Raw genomic sequence first — 21,279 nt, 5'->3', positions numbered from 1 at the left:
AGATCCCATGAAACAGAGAAAGAGAAGACTGGAAGAACCAGTAGGAGATTGCAAAGCAGTCTGCCCACTGAAGCCAAATTAGTTCCCTCACAGGCAGGGGCAGTCTCTTTATTACCTCTCGAGAGATTCTCTCTAGGAACTGCTCACAAGACAGCATACGTTAAAACCTCTTCAGAGCATTCATACGTTAACTTCCTCTTCTTCAATGAGGAAGTTAAAGAATGATAACATGAGTGACTGGCCCTTAAGGCCCCACCCCCAAACACATTCCTCCATCTGACCACAAGGCTGTAACTCTATTCCATGCATTCTCTATTTAGCTAATTTTCTCTCTCTGCTTAGTCTCAAGGGAAGCTGAAAGGAATAAGAAAGCTGGTGGTCCAGGTCTGCTCACACAGAGATAAAGCCAGAGAAAGGGCCCAGTAATTAGGTTTAACCAACTTAATGCCTGGCTTGTTTATCTTGTGGAAAACATCACTTAGTGATGGCCCGATTGTTCCCTTCAGTGTGTGGCATCTTTATTCTAGGCTTGTGCAGACTATGATCATAAATGAACAGTTTAGTAACAAAGGAAAAGAATTCATCAATGGAGGAAAAACATCAAAAAACACACATCAATGAAGATGAGTGCCAAGCAGGCCCACTCCCTTTATGCCCATGACTGCAGCTGTTGCAAGGGTTGGTGTGAGAAGAGCATTAAATGGCTGCTTTGTGGGACTGGCTTAGACACAGGTAGGAGGAAACTCATGCACCAGAAAGAAGTCTTTTGGAAACAACCATGCCTTCACCAAGAAGCACTAAGGGCAAAAGAATCAATAAAAGATAGGCTTTATTTGCAACTGGAAACAATTGAGTTTTCCAGACCATTTTTCTTTTCGTCATACAGCAAACTAATAAATCTGCCTCATTCCATCTCCAGAAGGGTGTTTGGGGGTGACTAAACTGTATAGAAGTCCGGATGATCCAAACTCAGAGAATCTGTATTTGGGCCTACAAATAAGAACTACTGCATTCTGGCCACCAGCTACCAGCCAAGGTCATTATCATAGATTGTACAAAACAAAAGTATACCAGGAAAAAAAAAGATTATACTCTTTTTTTTTAATGCCTTTGTGATTCTTCATGCACAAGGTAGATTATACACTTATTAATGCTACATGCATATGTGTCAAGCATAGTATTCAGCTCTTTTTTTCTCCCTTAGTTCTCATGGCAGTTCTCAATAAAATAGGTATATTACACTTACACACAATTTATAGAAAGGGTAATGTAGGCATTTTGTCTATGCTTACTCACCAAGTAAGTTTGAGATTAGAATTCAACTCAGATTAGACTCCAAATTATAATTTTAATCTTTATGCTGTATTTCCTTCAAACAGTGCAGAACATATATTGAGTCCTAAAACCTTAAAGTGCCGAAAGGGCAGAAGGCAGAGGAGAATCCCTTTAACTTTATATCGCTGATGTGAAGGTATTTTGGAAAATACAGTTATATCACCGTGGAGTAATTGGAAGATGTAAACTCTATCCGGCATAGCCCATAAGGACTGCAACTCATATGTCAATAGCCAGGCATGGTGCTAGATGAAAGTAATTACACTAGAGGGGCTGGGACTGTAGAAGAGGGGAGCAATAGGGACTCCTTCCTTATCTCTGTCAGAAAGATGGGTTCTTTTTGAATCCAAAACACTTTTTAAATCAAAAGGGGAGAACTGGGTCAAATGGAAGAAATAATTAATAGACGGCGCCTATTTCACATTTGCCTAAGAATACACACGAACCAACATCATCAGTGGGAAGGAGAATGTATTAAAAGTTAGTTCTTGGCTCACCGGAGAGACCTAGGATGCCTCAGTGAGAACAAGAAAAATTCTGAAATGAAGGCAGGGTAGAAAGGCATAATTTCATGTGGCTACTTTAACTGAATGGTTTTCACTTTCCCCAAAGCCTCTTCATCCTACAATACTTGGCAGCCCAAAACCACTTTCTCCTCTATCACTTCTCTACTCCGTCATTGGCATTGGGGGTATAGATTTGTCAATGAACTATTTTATGTTCTTCCCCTTGCCATCTGGCAGTATTAGCACTCTAATGAATTGCTTCAACTTGTGTATTTTTTAAACAAATGTGACTTTTAGTTAATTGTGCAACATTCATAAATAGCAAATGCTGGCTGATTAGAATCAATGAAAGCCCTTAGAGTTGCCAACAAAAATAGGCATTTAACTGCATATTACTTGGATAGCCGAATCTTTAGAAAGGCACCTGATTATTTTTTGAAAGAACTTTTTATACACATAATCTATGTTATCTGTGGTATGTATGCATGTATTTGAATTTGGATGGACTCTTGCAAGCCAGCCATGCTATGAATGTAAGTGCTAGATACACTTGGATTTGGATCTAGATACATTTGGTTTTGAATCCTACCCTCTGTCACTTACAAGATATGTGAACTTGGGTAAGTTTCTTAACTTCTCTATATCTCCAGTTTCTTGTATGGAAAATGGATATAAAAAATCCCTTATGAAATTGTCTTGAGGAATTAATGAGACCACTTAGATAATGTACTTGGCACAGGGTCTAGGCCTATTATGGCTTGATAATTAATAACTACTATCACCATCACACCGTTCTATTAATGGAGGATTAAAACAGACACCATTTATGATCCCTACTAACCCAGAAGAGCCATTTTTGATGACCCATTTTAGATGGTAACCTAAGGGCTTTCATTGATTCATTGATCCTCAACTTCTGTAAACTACCACAAGGATAGGCCTCCAAAGCTGTATTTTTACCATAACATACTGCTATAGTAATTGGGCAAGAATAAGGAAACCAAAGAAATGTGAGTTTAAGCAATTTTTCTATGCTCACCCAGCCATTGGGTTTTTCATCTAACCTGGCATATTCTCCTTCCTGAAAGTTTGAATTAGGAATTGATCCATATTAGTCCTCTAAACTAAGAAACTGTAAGGTGGTTATATTTTGCAATGTGTGTGCCAAGGCAGTGAAAGTCAGTCTGCAGAATGATGTCAATGTGCAGAGAGAAGCAGAGCTGACTCTGACTTGAACTCAAAGAGAGTAATGCCTTGGTTCTGAAAACTTTCCACTTCCATGAGAAACCCTATTCCATTTATCTGTCTTGTTCCCTTTTCCTTCCTATTATACTTTCAGTAAGTTTCTATTATCTTCAACTAAAAAATTTTTGTTAACAATGTCATCTCTGTACATGAGGTACCAGATCTGTGTGGCTTGTATGTCCTAAACATTTTAACAGTACTAGGTTATTTTTTAAAAACTTTAAAAACACACATACAGAGAACCCCTTATGTTTATTTTATCTGTTTTTCACTCTTAAAGAACTTTAAGTATAAACTCAATCATAAATGTAAGGAGATTGTATATATGTGGAAAAAAGAAATAAAAAGAGAGCCATCAACATTCCTGATCTTACAAAAATGGGTAATCTGATTGCCTTTTAGAACCCAAGAAAGAATAGAAAGATCCCACTCTTTACCTGGTGTCGCACTGGATACTGTTGGCCACTGCTGATCAGGCCCTCCTGGACCAGCCCGTAGAATGCCAGCCTCCTCCAGGTGCACAGAGCTAAGCAAACACATAGACCCAGATAGCAGTTAGACCAGAAATGCTTTTCCAGCTCTCCTTGGACCTTCAGAAATTGCTTACATCTATAGGGCTACAGCTAACACATTCTGCTTATGCATGAACTGAAGAAATTACTGCTGAGTAGTCACCTTGCACGCACTGCAGAAGCATCACTGACTGACTTACTGCCTACTATATCATTCCAGTGATAGATTTTGGTTTTCATTAATGCCATGTGGCACTCACTAAATCTAACAGAAAGCCCACCAGAGGGCTAAGCCTTTTTTTTTTTTTTTTGAGACAGAGTCTCATTATGTCGCCCTCAGTAGAGTGCTGTGGCATCACAGCTCACAGCAACCTCAAACTCTTGGGCTTTAGTGATTCTCTTGCCTCAGCCTTCCAGTAGCTGGGACTACAGGTGCCCGACACAATGCCCAGCTATTTTTTTGTTTCAGTTATCATTTGTTTAGCAGGCCCGGAACGAGTTCGAACCCGCCAGCCCCAGTGTATGTGGCAGGCACCCTAACCATTGAGCTACGGGCGCTGAGCCAGGGCTAAGCCATTTTTTTTTTTTTTTTTTTTGAGATGGAGCCTCAAGCTGTCGCCCTGGGTAGAGTGCAGTGGCATCACAGCTCACAGCAACCTCCAACTCCTGGGCTTAAGTGATTCTTTTGCCTCAGCCTCCCAAGTAACTGGTACTACAGGCTCAGCCTAAACCATTTTAACATCATAATGCTAAGGCTGAGGAGAGTTTGTGCTCAAAAGCCCCAAAACTCTCCCACAGGTTCTCTTGTTTCTGGGTTCTCTATCATAAAGAGGAAAGAAAACACACTAAAATTATTTGCTAATAATTAAAGTATGGTTCTGGTTTGGCTACCCAATTAATTTTTAATCCTATTTTCTGTTTTACTCTTTCTGTATAAGTTACACATAGATGACCCACCCTATATATCCTGGGACTAGAGGAACTTGATCATCATCACTCACAGACCCATGTTCAGAAGAGATTGAATTCATTATAATTTCATTTATTTCTAGGAGTGAAGTAGAAACTGGGAGACTCTTAGAGGCAAGCAGAGATAGAACACAAACTGTTCAGAAGTGGAGAGAACACTGTCAGTATTCATTTACCTATGTCTAATGCTAACACATATTAGACCACAAAATACGAGTATTTGTTAAATTAACGAAGGAAGAACTGAGTGAGATCCTAAGAGAAAATACCTAAGAAAACCCTTGCCAAAATTAGCGTTTTTTCAACTACATATTTGTTTATCTTGAAGAGTGTTTTACTAAAATAAAATTTAGACTACCAACTAAATTGAAAGGATTATATGAGGCAACGAAGTAGACAAACTTGACCTATTGGAGTGAAAGGTGATTTACAAGTTCAATATTCTCTTACTCTCTGACTTCAAACAATATAGCTAGTGGAAATCTACTCATTAAACGCTGACCTATTACTACTACACCTTTCATCTACACTCTAGAATCTTCTCTTTTTCCAAATATTCATTTATATTATTAGTATCCTTCAGGTGTTCCTGGATCCTACTAGCAAATTACATGGGCTCCATCAGACTCATGACGATGTAACTATCCTGGAACCAGCTCAGCTCAAAGCAGAATTTTCAAAAGAATAGTTACATGTTCTCTGAGGCTGACACACAGGTATGAAAAAGATGAGTATTATTTAAGACGAAAACTAATGTATGTTCAATATAGTATATTACAAAGAAAAAAGGGCATTTTAGTTTCAATTTTCATCTCAATTCTTATATTTAAGTCTCATAATATCTTAATTAAAAACTGAATAGGAGCATATTTAGCTTTTTTGTTAATCTGAAAATGAGGTAAGGAAATGGTATGTTTTAATATCTTATCTTAAATTTGTAGGTTTTAAGGTATATCTCTTAGCCTTGCTACTTTTTTAAGCAAGGCAGTACTCAATTGGGAGAGAAAAAGTTGACAGTGTACATCATGCTTTTACTTATTGTGTGCTCTGCTAACAGCTCAGATGCAGGCAAAAGCATAAGTTGGTCTCTAATAAAAGTAAAATCAGAATTCATTCTGATATCTAATATTCTAGTATCTCCATGAGAGTTTCTGGCCTAAAATTGTGACCCAGGTTCTAGTGTGACAGCTCACTAACCCAGCTACTGATCGTCAACCCTCTCTGATTGCTTCTGGTTCAGAAATAGCACCCGATGTAATGATTTCTGCTCATTTGTAATACGTGAGTATGTGTTCATTTATTTTAATCTGATGTATTTTTAATGGGCTAAAACTAATTTTTCATTAACTCTACACATACTTTATAAGTTCTCTCTTTAGAAACTGATATAGGTTAGGTGAAAATACACTTAACACTTGCCCAGATATTTTGGGAGAATTAAGTTTGAAGTTTATTTCTTCCTTAAAGTTAAATCCTTTTGGTAGTAGTGATAATCACTTCTTAGCCCTCCCCATTTGGTTTCCAAAGACACTCACAGTTAATGAATCTTTTACTTGGCCACATGGCATGGATACTGGATTAGCTCTGGGAATAATGATAGTTAATAAATTACTTTCAAAGAGAACAAAGTAGAGAAAGCAAAATTATATTTAATTTGAGTCTTAGAGTAATGATATACTAGGTTAATTTAAAGGAAGCTATATTTGGTTTTCAGATACCCAATAAAGGCCCTTCACATGTTCATCCCTTGAAGAGCCCAGGCCATTAATGACAATAAGATAGCAACAATATGGAGACAATAAGGAAACTCTAACAGAGGTGAATATGAACAAGAATTGCAATCAATTATTGTGGTTAATAGGATGTAATAGTCAACGTGAGACAGAAAAGCAAGGTAGGCAACATGTGCATATACATTGCAATGTGCCCAAGTCCAAAACCATCAGTATTAATTACAATTTTTGGTTGTTTTTTTTTTGAGACAGAGTCTCACTATGTTGCCCTCAGTACAGGGCCATGGGGTCACAGCTCACAGTAACCTCAAACTCTTGGGCTTACGCAATTCTCTTGCCTCAGCCTCCCAAGTAGCTGGGACTACAAGTGCCCGCCACAATGCCTACCTTTTTTTTTTTCTGTCATTATTGTTGTCATTGTTGTTTTAGCGGGCCCTGGCCGTGTTCGAACCCACCAGCCCCAGTGCGTGTGGCTGGCACCCTAACCACTGAGCTACAGGTGCCGAGCCTATTAATTATAATTTTTAAAGGAGGGACAAAATGTATAGGTACAGAAGAATGAGGGAGCTTGGAATTACTTCCTTGTAGAAATTTTGATGAAAGAAAGTACACAGCAGTCTACCTCTGTGATTTTACAGAAGATACTTATTTGCCAGCCCTTGCTAAGCATTTGGCACTGACCACTTCCAGTGTTTCAAGGAATAGACAAAATAATTGCATTTCCTTGGAAAAATATCTAAACCATCTCAGTTTTGACAGCTGCTTTAGGCCTCTAGAAATACAGTTTATCTGAGCCATACCACGTTAGTTACTTCTGAGTGAAGGAAAGAAGAAAATCCATACCTGTGCATGCCTGCTCTCAGGGAGGCAGAGTAACGCCAGTCAGGGTTGGGTTGTCGTGGCTGCAAAATCAAAAGGAGAGTCATCTGTTAAAATGAGAAAATAACATTCCCGCCAGGGATGCTATTAATTGACTTAATTCCCTTAAATATTTCTAGACACTTAAAAAAGGTACTGAATAAGCCATTTCCTGCTCAACTCTGATATCTATGTATCTATCTATCTATATATATACATGCACATATATCACTTCAGAAGATCGTTAACTCATTGGGATCCACACACACATTAAATACCATGAAAAACCATATTTAAGGATGTTGTCAGGGCCAGGTTTGGCTTTGCCTTGCCTGATACAGACCTATTTCTTAAAAAGTCTAGGGGAAGGGCAGTCTGTAGTCTGTTTTGAAATAGGAAAAGCTTTCCTTGCGTTTGCCCTCAAGTGCCCCATTAAGGGAATATTCCTGACTCCGGTATTCTAGCTATAACAAGGCACACAACTACACAAGTTCTGCTGGCCTGGCTGGACTGCAGAGGACTGCAATCTGCTGCTGGCTTTGCAGACTGCAGCATGTGTGAACCAGGGCAGAAATGCCCAGTCATAACACCAGCAACTGATAACAGCCTCTTCTGACTGAAGAAGAATACTAGGGACAGGAAAACAAACCACTGCAGAGTTTGATCTCACCCTGCTATCCAAGCCTCTTCATAAATTTGTATTTATTCCTGCTCCTCTCTAAGTGCTTTACCTCCTCATTCAATTGTTGTTTACTAAGCTCCAATTGCTTAGGATGGAGTAGCTTGAGATTGAAGAACTGACTTATTCTGCACTACCTGTGTATTGAAAAGGTCTGTTGTGCTCTGTCTGCCAACTGTCAGTCTGAAGTGTGTGGACAGAGAGGAAAATATGGGCACCTAAAGACTGTTTGGGGAGTTATGTGCTGGTCAGAAACTACTCAGGAATCACTGGGAATAAAATTAGTTACCATCACCATCTTGTATCAATGAGAAAAAAACGCTACTGTGACAAACATGTGATAGACATTCCTGTAAAGGTTTTTTATATGTGGAGATTAAAGTCACCCTGTCACTGATATTAAGGTCTAGCTGAGTGGAAAGATTAGAGATAAAGGTTGTATTTTGTATTTTCTTCTGTATTGTAATTATCATATTTAATAGACACAAAGCCACAGTAATTGCAATAGACTATTCCAAAGTATAAATAATTCTTGTTCCTATCATTCTTATAGTTCATTCAGGAATGAAAAGTATTTCATAGACAAACTTCCTCACAACATCCAGGGAAGAAGTGATCAGTATCCCAACTTTCAGAATTGGGGATGGCTAGTTGGTACAAAGGCCTCCCACAGACATCCTCTCTTGTCTTTGCCCTGCTGGCAAGGCTTAAATATGCAAGGTGTTTTGTCTTTGGTTTTCTTTCTTTCTTTTTTTTTTTATGTTTTTTTTTTATTAAGTCTTTTGCACATAGATCATAAATACATTTATGCCAATTTCAGTGTGTTGATTATTTGTACAAATTGGAGTGTTTACATCATACTAATCAATATAGCTTTCACCTCATTTACCCAATTATAACATTAGGACATTTGTGCTCTACACACAAAATGAAACAAACATTCTATACAAAGCAGCATAAAACTATCTACAGACCAAATGAAAGGAGTTCCCATTTCCCACCAGTGGTGTTAGAGGAAGGAAAGAGAAAATAATTGCAAATCATTTTATAAACCTGGAAATAAGACTGAAATACTTTTTATTAACTGTTACCATCATCACTGTCTCTGCCCTTGCCATCAGCAGCACTAGTGTTAGCTTGTCAGCTGAGAGAACCTTTCTTCATGAAAGACTCTAGCATCTGTTAAGTAAATGTTGCCAATTTTTCTATGATTGGGTAACATTCATGAGGAAAATTGCTGTAACTTGATCTTTGGAATGAAACCACCAAACTTATTTTGCTGAAAGGCCTAGTTCTAGCAGGACTGACCAGGAAACAGTTTATTACACAATCTCACTTCCTCAATGACACATTTAATTTGACATGCTACTATTTTTTATATAGTCCATCAGCAATAACATGTTTCTCAAATTCATTTGCCGGAAGCATAGCTATGAGATTTCTTATGGCAGTAAGATCAAGCAGCGGAAAAAAAGGGAAGAAAGCCATTAATATGTTTCAAGTAGTCACACAATACTAGGCAATGGGACAAATACTTTATAAATACTTTTGCATTTATAAACTCTAAGGGAAGGGCAGTCTGTAGTCTGTTTGTCAGACCATAAACTCTATGGGCAAAACTCTGTTTTGCTCATAAGACATATAAAAACCCTCAAATATTCATAAATGCACAGCTATGTCCTTAGAGCCTGGCAAGGATCTGGTATTTGATAGATTTTTAAAATGTTTTTTTAAAAAGGAACTATCACATAAGGTCAACATTATTGTACCTAATTACAAAAACAAGAATCTGTGCTTTAAAGAGATTAAATTGCTTGATTGATGAGTTTGGCTAATAGTCAGGTTTAGGTCCCTCTAACATGAAAGTCTGTATTTTAAATACATTTTATATGGAACGATGAAGTATTTTTCCTTCTCCCTTTTTTACTACTGACTTTCCCAGATATTGATTTATTTTAAAACAATATAAAATTAAAAAGTAATGAAAAGTACATGAGTTTCACATAGAATTCGATTAAACTTGAAAAACTTCAAGTTTAAAAGTTGACTACTAATGTATCAGACACATGAGATGTACGTTAAGGCCTTGAATGAACTGTATTTAGTTCTCTAATACTTAATTTCAATTGGTGAAGAATCCCAGTATGCCCTGTGGCTCCAAAGCTTAGTCTTTTGTTATAACAATAGTTGAAAATGGTTGATGTGGAAAAACTCAATTAGATAGTCTATTTGGGTGATGTAGTATTAATGCAGAACAAGAATTCACTTGAGTTTCTATGAAAATTATAGAAAATATTTCATTTGTCCTGTTATGACATTATGATTTCTACCACATTTGTCTTATTATGATACCATTTAAGATTTCCACCATAGACTACTGAGCTACAGAGAATGAATCATCTCTTATAAGACAGACATAAGGCAAAATATGTTAAAAATACCCTGTTATTCATAAATTCACATGACTCAGTGAAATAATGTTATATTCTTACCATGGAAATCTGCATTGAAGCCATCAATAAATTGTCTGAGGCATATGACTACATGTGATACCTTTTCCTTCCTAATATGACTCTATGAAGGATGTATCCACTGCAGAATTTTCATAGTGATATTTTGTGAACATTGATATAAACTGTGGTAGGCAGAATTCTAAGATAGCCCCCAAGATCCTCACCCCCAGGGTATACACCCTGCATCATCTCCAAGACTATGACTGTGATGGATCTTATTCTCATGATTATGTTATATTATATATGACACAAATGGCTTTAAGAAAGACAGGTCATCCGTGTGGGACTGATCTAATCACCTGAGTCCTTTTATTTTTATGTTTTTATTTTTTTGAGACAGAGTCTCATTCCATTGCCCTGGGTAGAGTGCCCTAGTGGCACAGCAACCTCTAACTCTTGGGCTCAAGCAATCCTCTTGCCTCAGTCTCCCAAGTGGCTGGGACTACATGCACCCTCTATGATGCCTGGTTAATTTTTTTATTTTTGGTAGAGACAGGATCTTTCTCTTGCTCATGCTGGTCTCAAATTCCTGAGCTCAAGGAATCCACCTGCCTTGGTCTCCCAGAGTGTTAGTATTACAGGGATAAGCAACCACACCTGGCTCACACGAGCCCTTTAAGGCTGCTAGGTTTAGAGGTCCAAGACAGAAATCAGAGAGATGTGAAGCGTGGGAGAGACTCTATGTGAGAGAATATTCTCCAGTGCCAGGCCTGAAGATGAAGCAGGCCACAGTATAGGACCTGAGAGAAACCTCTGGGAGCTGAGAGGGATCCTCAGCCAAAAGTAAGAAAATGGAGATCTTAGTGCCTAAGGAACTAAATTCTGCAAACCATCTGAACTAGAGCTTGAAAATGGATTCTTCCCCAGAGCCTACAAAAGAGAATACAGCCCAGTGGACATGTTGGCTTCAGCCTTGTGAATACCTGACCAGAGAATTCAGCCACAGTGGTACAATACTATAGATAACAAATAAGTGGTGTTTTTATGCATTGATTTGTGGTTGTTTTTTACAAAGCAATGGAAAAAGAACACACAGGTTGGGCATAGTGACTCACACTTGTAATCCTAGCACTCTGGGAGGCCAAGGCTGGAGGATTCCCTGAGTTGACGAGTTTGAGATCAGCCTGAGCTAGAGGGAGCCCTTGTTGTGGTGCTTTGTGGCAGGCACCTGTAAAAGTCCCAGCTACTCAGGAGACTGAGGCAAGAGAATAGCTTGAGCCCAAGAGTTTGAGATTGCTGTGAGCTATGACGTCACAGCACTCTACCAAGGGTGACAAAGTGAGATTCTGTCTCAAAAAAAAAAAGGAAAAAAAAGAAAATAAAATAGACTATTGGTCATTATGGCAAAATGAAATATAGTATTTAAAATAATTTATGTTACATGTTGGTCTTCTAGTAAATCACAATGAAAAGATAATAAGTTTGATAATTCTGGATGGAAAGCTTTTCTCTGAAAATAGTCATTTAGACCACAATCCACAAACAGGAAATTAAAATAAACATAACTTCAGTACATACCTAAAGGGTTCCAGTACAACAGAAAATACTAAGTCTGCCAATTCTGGATGCACGGCCTGCCAGCACAGCAGCTGCACTCTCACTCTCAGTTCCACCTCCCTGGAGCCCAGAGTTCTTTCTTTCTTTTTGTTTTTTTTGAGACAAGGTCTCACTATGTTGCCCTCATTAGAGTGCTATGGTGTTACAGCTCACAGCAATCTCAAACTCTTGGGCTTAAGCAATTCTCTTGCCTCAGCCTCCCAAGTAGCTGGGACTACAGGCACCCACCACAATGCCCGGATTTTTTTTGTTGTTGTTACTATTTTTAACTGTTGTTTAGCTGGCCTGGGCCACCACCCTTGGTGTATGTGGCCAATGCCCTAACCACTGAGCTACAGGCACTAAGCCTGGAGCCCAGAGTTCTGGCCCTGCAAGGCCAGAAAGGAACCCAGGTACTGATGTGTCAAGGAACTAACATTTCTTTCCCCTTTTGCAATTGTCAGATATTTCTTCACATTTGTCGATTTCAAATTCTTGAAAGAAAAATCTTTGTATAAATTTTAGGTTGGCAGATTTAAAACACTGCTAAGGAATCCTCTTGACCCTTGATTTTTAAAATCATGATTATAGATTATACTGCTCCAAATATTACCATATGCCTAAGCTAACTTTGTATTCAGATCATAATATGCACAGAAATGTTGATCTAGGTCAAGTCCTATAAAAGCCACATTCAAAGACACCTATAAACTCCATCAAATTCAGCTAACCCTCCAGGCTTAGGGATAGGAAGCTTTTCTCAAACATTTGCAAATTGACATTATTCTGACCTCTCATTGAGAGCAAAATTTGGTAGCCAACCAAGACAAGTATCCAGAACTGAGTCTGCTATTCTGTCAAGCAGACCGCATGCCAATAGACAATGTATAATATGCCAGGCTGTTTCCCTGCAGAACACTCTGAGTTAGACCAGATGCCCATGTGATGGCTCACTCCTGGGTCAGAGGAAAGAGTAAGCCAATGACATTCAAGCTACAATAAATAGATTTCTTCATCAATCAGAATATGTACAAGATAAAGAGACAGAGAAGAGCTCAGCCATAATTCCATCTGGCTCAGCAGTCTGCAGAAAAAGCAAGGAAAGAGGTAATTTAAAGAAATTATTGTATTATCAGACCAAAGACAGTAAACCTTTTCTCAGAAAAATAGTCCTGCTGTTTTTGAAAATGGCAAAACAAAACAGCCCCACCCAGTAAAAAGTGACCATTAAAGGATAAAGTACTGGAATGGAAGTTCACAGATACAATTTCTTTGTCTATTCTGACCATTTTGCAATTATTTAGAAATTCACCACCGATGCAACTTTACACTGAGTGTAAACTCTGTACAGGATAGTGTCCCCAGATAGAAAAGTCAGTCCTGGGGAAAATAAATTAGGTGCCACAGCAAGAAGAGTTAACTCTTTCAGGTATCTAGAATTAGGGTGAATATGTGCATATGGTGGCGAAAATAACTGAAGATTTGGTGTCTAAAAACTGCTTTAAAATAAGTGAAAGTGAAAGCAAACAACTCATCTCTGCTCCTGTTTTATCATTTTCACATGTTGTACCTACTTGGTCCTACAGAGGTGCTGCTGGACAAATCTGCCCAAAGTACTCAAAGTGACTCAATAGCAATCACAGCACCAGGACTACAAGTGCACAGAATCTGCCTTAAGATATAGTTTATTTTCATGGAGATTCTGAAGGGGATGCCAACCACACTTAATAGCAGTTTTTCAAAAATATCCAAAGAAAAATTCTGCCCCATTGTCACACAGTTACTTCAAAATCCTTACTGCACAAGTGACTCATGAAATAAGCCCATTGGGGGTAAAAATCCACCCAAATATTAAAGTCTGGTGCTAAATGCTAATGGTTAATAAGCAACAAGAGAAAAATCAGATTCTAACAGGCTTTGCCAGTAGTAAAGCAAACAAACAAAAATACATTATCTAGGTAGTAGTATTTTTACTCCCTGAACCTCCCATGTGTTACCTGCTACTATGCAAGGAATTGCTTTTTTTCCAAAAGCAGTTAATTTACGTTAGTAGGTGAATAGTCATAGCTTAAATGCCTGAATATCCAATATCAAAAGGAGTAGAAATAATAAAAATATTGGGAAAAAAAAGTTTTTGGAGTCATACACGTCTGATTTAAAATACCACTATGTAACATAGAGTGACTATGTTACCTAACCTCTCAGAGCTTATTTCCTTGTATGCAAGATATTAATAAATTTTTGTTTAATGTATGACTTACGGGTAAAAAAATCACATATATATTGCAAAACAGAACAGTACAAATTCCCTTACTCTTCCTCTCCAATTCCCACCTAGTTTTAATATAGGCACATGGCATTAATTGCACCCCAGGATCCTCCTGCCATCTGTAGTAAGTAGGTAGGGAAAAAAGCAAGCCCAACATGGGAATTTAATAGGTTGATCTAGAAATAATGACTTTTAGAATTGAGTGACTTTTGTTCAGATTTTGTCATACTGCAACAATGTAACTCACTCTCTCCTTATAATTGCAATAATTTCAGTAGCTGTAGATCTTGGAACTCTTCGCTGAATTTCCAAAAGTGTCTGACAGAAATTTCCCTTTATTAAAATCATACACTCTCTTGGCAAAATCTCACAAGAACAAGCACTATCAGACATAATTTTCTCCCTGTATTAAAGATTTGTGTAACCAAAGTACATATTAACACACAGGTCAGGATAAGACAGAAATAGTTTATGTAAGTATCATATTGCCCCAGGCTTTGAGTCAGATGAGGGAGAGTAACAGTGTCATTCCTCTGAGCTTCCAGCTTTCCAGCTCACCGCCAGTGGCAAAGCTGAGCCTAGCTTGCCTTGTTGTCTGTGCTCACTGCAGCCCACCCCAGTCTCAAAAGAATTTGTTAAGCAAATGTCTACATGCAGCAATCTTATTTAAAGTGAAACCCTTTTATATGCTTTCAGAAGGTAAGATCTAAAGAATCTGGAAATTCTTTGATTTCCTCTCCCACCAATTTTTCTTAATCTGCAATCTGCTTCCTGTAGCTAGTAAGCATCAACTAACATCAGGGTCTCCTGACAAATGAATAGATCTATCTGCAATGTCCATTAGATAATCTACTTTCAATCAAGAGTGGGAACTTCTGCATTTGTGATTACTTTCCTCATGATTACCAAGAACGTGGAACATGATGATATAGACATTAATAAAAAGAATGTCAATGAAAATACATCACAAAAATATAGAAGACAATATCATTAACTCTTTTTGCAGAAACTCTAAAAGTTCTAGCCACAAAGTAGTTGTTTAGAAAGAAAACAATTCATCACTGTTTATGGGATAAAATTTTACCTTTTGAAATCCAAAGCAGATCTCTACCATTTCAAGCATGTGTTTGGAGATAATCATACAACATAAACACACACATTCATGCACTTCCCAATAACTTATGTACATTCTTCATAGAGATGAACAAGCTGGCCTTATGCTTACTTAAAACTCAAAACTACCTCATGTATTAACATCTGTCTGATCACCTGTACTATACAGTAAGCCATCCACTTTCCAATCCTCACTTAGTTATTGTCAACCAAATTTTAGATACAGAAAATGAATGTTTGCTTTGAAAGTATTATTATTTAACTTCAGACATAAGGGACTTGAAAAAGTTATTTTACCTTTCACCAAAACTGCAAGAACTGTCAATAGGAAATCAGAAGATTATAGACCGTATTTAAGCTAAATGCAGGAAAATCTTCTTACAATGAATTCAGAGTATGCCAAGAAAGCTGGCTACTGGGAGAATTCTTTCTTCCTTCTCTTCCTCCCCAACCCTAGCTCATCCTGGTTTTCACCTTCTCCCCATATGCTTAATATTCTAATATCTTAATATCTCCTTGGCCCAACCAGACAAATTGATAACTTAATCTCTCTGCCTTACCATCATCCATTTCCTCTGGTAGCCAATCCACTACAGAAGAGTTACCATTTCATGTAGCCAAAGCAAATTTTAGCTTCAGGATGAAGCCATTCTGTGGTTTTATCACCTCTGATGTGAATTTCCAGAGAATCCTATCACAGAAATTCAGTGCAATTACTGGAAATATTAAATAGATAATTTGCACAATAGACAGTCCAGTGCATAAACAAAGATAGCCTATACTGGTGATCCTGGCCACCCCTAGGAGTCTTAGAGCTTTTTTAAAAACATCATCTATAGGATTTCAAAACAAAACTTTCCCTGTAGGTGATGTAAGCAGAGGCTATTTCTTCTTGAATGTCATAACATTACTCCCTAAAATATAATCCTTATTCCCAGGCCTGTTCTAGTTCTCTACAGAGCTGTGCTTTTACATCAGATATTAAAGACTAATCCTTACTTCTCAAACAGTTTTATGGACAAGTCCTCATGTATCTGAAAAGAAAATGAACAGTAAAATAATTCTTCAGTGCTATTTTTTCTCGAGCAGAAATACAACATATTATGATCAAATCATAAGTATTAAATATACTCTAACTACCAGATAGCCCTTTACACTGTTAATAACTCAGTAAAGCCCATCCCAAAATATGGGGGGCAGGGAATATGAAAAGTGTAGATTTTATAGAAGATCCCTCTGACCACTATCTCACCTCATTTCGAGAAACAGCATCGTTTTTGAGAATAATCAGGTTCCCAGCACTCTGCCCACTCTGGCCAGTGAGGTGCCTACTGTCAGTCACTGCTGCTTGGGCTCCCCCAGGCCCTGGTCCTGTCTGGGCCCCTGTGTTGTAGAACATGAAAGTGTCACTCCCTGAGCCTGCTGTGAGACAGGCCTTGTAGCAGTAGGTCTTGGTGAGGGAGCCATTCCCTCGAACTTCAATGAAATGAGGCTGCACTTTGAGACCGTGTGGTATCCTGGCCTCAATATTGTTGTTGGCCTGTTTATACAGTTCTGCAGGGCACCGCTCCCTCACTCCACAGAAGCCTCCACAGCATGCAGTGCCATATGCAGTGTAGCGGTAGCACTTGATGATGCTTAAAACAATGATTGTCAAAAGAAATATAAAAGACACTGTGCTTAATGCGATTATTAGATAAAGTGTAATTTCAGAGTATGTTCGAGGGCTCTTAACATGTCTCTGAGTGTCAGGGAGGATTTTGGAAACCCTATCCACCACAGCTACTGTAATGGCCACAGAGGCTGACAATGATGGCTCTCCATTATCTCGGACCACCACAGTCAGGTTGAAAGTGGTACCACTCTCATCGCCCATCTTCCTGGTAGTCCTAATTTCTCCTGTGTGCAGCTCTACTTTAAAGAGGTCCAGGTCAGAAGTCTGGGCTAGATGGTAAAAGAGCCAAGCATTTTGCCCAGAGTCTGAGTCCATGGCTATGACTTTGGTGACCAGGTAGCCAGCAGGGGCAGTTCGAGGCACCATCTCAATGGCTGCTGATGAATTGGTTGAGGTAGGGTACAGAATGTGAGGAGCATGGTCATTGGTGTCCACCACATACACGTTGGCAGTCACAGTGCTACTCAGTGGTGGGCTCCCCTTGTCCTGGGCCTCCACAGTTACAAAGAACTCCCGAAACTTCTCATAGTCAAAGGAGTTGACAGCATAAAGGCTGCCACTGGCACTGTTAATGGAGACATAAGAGGTGACTGGTAGCCCTTGAATCTCCCTCTCCAGAAGGGAGTAAGTCACCTCTGCATTCTCCTTTTCATCTGGGTCTGTGGCTTGAACAGTGCAGAGCAACACCCCAGGCAAATTGTTCTCCTGAATGTAGACAGAATAGGAGTCCTTCAGGAAGCTTGGTGGATTGTCATTGATGTCTGAGATCTCAACCCGCAGTGTCCGCTGCGATGTGAGCTGTGGCATTCCCCCATCAGTGGCTGTCACTGTGATGTTGTAGGCAGCCACCCGCTCCCGGTCTAGTGGGCCACTCACCACCAGTGTATAGGAATTTCCAAAGCCATTCAGTCGGAAAGGCAGGGTGGCCTCCAGGCCCAGGCTCACTTTCCTGTTGAGGCCTGAATCTTGGTCATTGACACTGAGAAGGGCCACAACTGTGTTGGGTGCAGCATCCTCTGGCACTGGGCTGTACAGGTCCGTGAGCGCCACCTCTGGTGCATTGTCATTCACGTCCACGATGTCCACCAGTACCTTGCAGTGACCTGCCATGGGCACTGGACCCCGGTCAGTTGCCTGCACATAGATCTGGTAGGAGGAGGCCTCCTCATAATCCAATGCCCCGATTACTCGCACTTCCCCGGTATTGGCATCAATGCTGAAGAGCTGCCTCTCCCGGTCCGATGTGTAGCTACTCAAGGAGTACCTGAGCTCACCATTGGAGCCCTCATCTGGATCTGAGGCATTCAGCTTCACCACCAATGTGCCTGGGGGCGCATCCTCCCGCAGCTGGACGCGGTAAGTGGACTGGTCGAAGGCGGGAGAGTTGTCGTTAGTGTCCAAGACGTGCACGGAGATCTGTGCTGTACCTGAGCGAGCTGGGCTGCCCCCATCGACGGCTGTGAGAACCAGGTGATGCAAGGCTGCCTGCTCCCGGTCTAGGCCCTTACGCAGCACTAGCTCCAGTACCTTACTGTTCTCTTGCAGGGGCTTAAGATCCAGCTGAAAGTGCTCGCTGGGGCTGAGCTCGTAAGTCTGCACCGAGTTAGCGCCCACGTCCGGGTCCTGCGCGCTCTCTATGTGAAAGCGCGCTCCAGGCGCCACCGATTCGCTTACCTGAAGCTGGTAGTCGGGCCGCGGGAAGCGCGGCGAGTTGTCGTTGATGTCCAGTACTTCCACCTCAACGGCGCTCACCGCCACGGGGTTGTGAGCCAGCACCTCCAAGCTGAGCAGACAGCGAGGCCGCTGCTCACACAGCGCCTCGCGATCAATGCGCTCGTTGACGAAGAGCGCTCCACTTGTGAGGTCCAACTCCAGGTAGCGCGGGCTGGGCGCACCCAGATGGTTGATGCGCAGACAGCCTGGCCCCAAGCGCCGCAGCTCGAGCCCCAGCGCGCTAGCCACGTTGCCCACTAGCGCGCCGGGTGCCTGCTCCTCCGGCACTGAGTATCGCAGTTGGGAGGCCACTGGGCCTGGCAGCAGCAGCAGCAGGAGAGGCAGTAGCAGCAGCCGACGCTTCGGCCGCTGGAGTCGTGGATGCTCTGTCGCCCCAGGTCTGGTGCCCGCCTGCTCCATAATCCTCGGCCGCGGCGCGGGCAGCCAGGCAGGGCCGGCGGCAGCAGATTCCCCAGCCTTGCTCCACGCCCGGGCCCCGCCTCCACCTCCGCTCTTGCCCCCCTGCGCCCGGTCCCCCATGGCTCACGCGCTAGCAAACGCCTGGGGCCGCTCCCCTCGTAGGTCCTCCCAAGGGCTCCTGGCCCCGCCGTCCTCGTTGACTCCCCATCTCCCAGCTCCTCCGCTCGCCTCCGAGCCGCTCGGTTCGGCTCGGCTTCCTGCTGCTGCTGCCGTTTCTGCTCCAGGGGGAGGGAAAAGGAAGCAGAAGGGAAGGGGGAGGAGGAGGAGCGCTCAGCATGTCAGGCTCCCATTCCGCACCGAAGTGGCCAAGTGGCCGACCGCGACCTCGGACTGCTCAGCGGCTCCAGCCCCTCCAGCCCCATCGTCACCCTGAACCCGCCGAACGCAGCAGACCGCGGGAACAGCGCCACTCCCTTTCTCCCTGCCCCCCGCGGTCCTGTTCATCCAGTTTCCACAGTCTCTTGCCCGCTTAACGGGTCTTGTAAGGAGATCAGCCTGGTAAAAGCAGCTAAGTCCCTAGAACTCAGGCTATCAGCTCCCCAGGAAAAGATTTCCAAGCGTAATTTAGGAAAATAAACGGAAGGACCTTAGCTAAGTATGGGCACCTGGGCGGCGGCTGTACTATTCCAGGGAAACAAACCCAGAGGCAGCGCTCTGGGAATACTGCCCACAGAGACCGTTCATTCACCTGACCCCACCCCACCCCCACCGCCCATCGTCCCTGAAACACTCCTAAGTACCGTAGAAAGTGCTGAACTCTTAGGGCAAGGGTGTGTGTGAGAAATGCTGTCCTCGTTTGTGGTGGGGGGGAGCAAAGCTAAACCCAGCATCCTGACACCCAGCACTCAGTTCTGTCATAAGTGGCCTTTACTTTCAGTGTATGCCTTGGCAAATAACCAATATTTAACCTTTAAAATTCTCGTTCAAAAAAAAACTAGGTTTCATGAAGCTGCAAGTAAACCTTAGTTGACCCATTTTGATCATAGTGGAAAAAATCTGGTAAAATTTTAAAGAGATTCTTTCCTTAACCTTTTTCTAATCTTCAAATCTTTTACATTTATCACCCAAGACATTTTCTTTCAAGAGCAATTTTAAATTTTTTCTTTTATGAATGACAATGTCTTCAAGAGCCTGCAAAACCATTAAATCAAGAGACTTACTCTCCATTTCCCAAGCCACGCTGGAATTCAGATTCCATTCATACTATGCAGTTAAAAAAAAAATCTGCTGTTATTAAGCAAAATGTGGAAGTCTGGGATTTATCTTACAATAGCCAGCAATTTCAATGTCTGCAGCTCATCTTCTCTAAGCTCTGTGCCTCTGTGCCCCTAAGACTCCTCCCGTGTATTGCTACAGATGGAGAAGGCAGAGGGATCAGAAGAAGCCTTTCCATGCTGTGTCATTGCCTCAGCGGGCTGCTCGGTTCTGAACGTTCACTCTTCTCAGACCCTCTCATTTCTTCCACAGGAGTTGTACTCCACTGCCTCATGTGCAAAATGCACTAACTAAAATATCCTTTCTCTTCCTTATCTGCCAGCATCCTCTCATCATTTATCTTCCTTTGTGGGTCATTTTCTAGCTTTGGACTGGAACAAAGCCAGATGAAAACCTGACATTTGGCATGCTTCCGTCCTCCAGGGGACAGTTGAGGGAGTCAAGGTTACAATCCTGAAACCCAGATTTCAAAGGCCTGAACTATTACATCCCTTCCTTCCATCCATCAAGTGCACTGACTAACTGTGCTCCACAACCTAATCAACTTCATTCCACAGAAACTTCCAGCCTTCTCCTATCACTGCTGCTTCTTATTTGTCCTCTTTGTTCCCTCAAGGGTGCAGAGTGGGAAGCAATTTCCATCAAAATCTATTCCTGTCTCCCTTCTTAGGTCTCTGGCTTCTCCCTCTTTTCTCTGCATTCTCTTCCAACATCCCAACAGTACTCTGCCTCTATTTGCTGTGGTAATTTGATCTCAAGAGAGCCTTAATCTCTCAAGTGCACAAATTGTAGACCTGGCCTATGTCCTCACCCATTACTTATTTCTGAAAATAAATGGCTTATAAGTGGAATCTAGTTATAAGTTGTCAGGAAAAGTGAACTTTCCTCCCCTCATCTCCTCCCAGCCCTCATAGTAGCTGCCATCTCT

General features: G+C 41.2%; 4 protein-coding genes across 7 annotated transcripts in view; all 4 read right to left on the bottom strand.

Moving 5' to 3' along the window:
• Positions 1–21,279, bottom strand: part of LOC128569335 (protocadherin alpha-C2) — a 181,865-nt gene that overhangs the window by 24,079 nt on the left and 136,507 nt on the right. For 3 of the 4 annotated variants that reach the window (XM_053567513.1, XM_053567514.1, XM_053567515.1), the window contains exons 2-3: positions 7,144–7,202; positions 3,524–3,612 (exon numbers count right to left, since the gene is read on the bottom strand). In XM_053567513.1, coding sequence (XP_053423488.1) covers positions 3,524–3,612; positions 7,144–7,202 — 148 coding nt within the window. Of the gene's footprint in view, positions 1–3,523; positions 3,613–7,143; positions 7,203–16,520; positions 19,611–21,279 lie in introns of those variants that run through there. The other variant, XM_053567512.1, reaches the window with a different exon arrangement.
• The window catches only part of LOC128569336 (protocadherin alpha-13-like), a 77,593-nt gene continuing 59,850 nt past the window's right edge, over positions 3,537–21,279 (bottom strand). The window contains 2 exon segments of the mRNA XM_053567516.1: positions 3,537–3,612; positions 7,144–7,202. The gene's annotated coding sequence lies outside the window, so the exon portion shown is untranslated.
• Positions 3,558–21,279, bottom strand: part of PCDHA12 (protocadherin alpha 12) — an 82,496-nt gene continuing 64,774 nt past the window's right edge. The window contains 2 exon segments of the mRNA XM_053567518.1: positions 3,558–3,612; positions 7,144–7,202. The gene's annotated coding sequence lies outside the window, so the exon portion shown is untranslated.
• Positions 7,139–21,279, bottom strand: part of LOC128569338 (protocadherin alpha-10-like) — a 101,261-nt gene continuing 87,120 nt past the window's right edge. The window contains 1 exon segment of the mRNA XM_053567519.1: positions 7,139–7,202. The gene's annotated coding sequence lies outside the window, so the exon portion shown is untranslated.

This window comes from Nycticebus coucang, chromosome 17 (genome assembly GCF_027406575.1).
Source record: "Nycticebus coucang isolate mNycCou1 chromosome 17, mNycCou1.pri, whole genome shotgun sequence".
NCBI lineage: Eukaryota > Metazoa > Chordata > Mammalia > Primates > Lorisidae > Nycticebus > Nycticebus coucang.
This window is presented reverse-complemented; position numbering and strand designations above follow the sequence as displayed.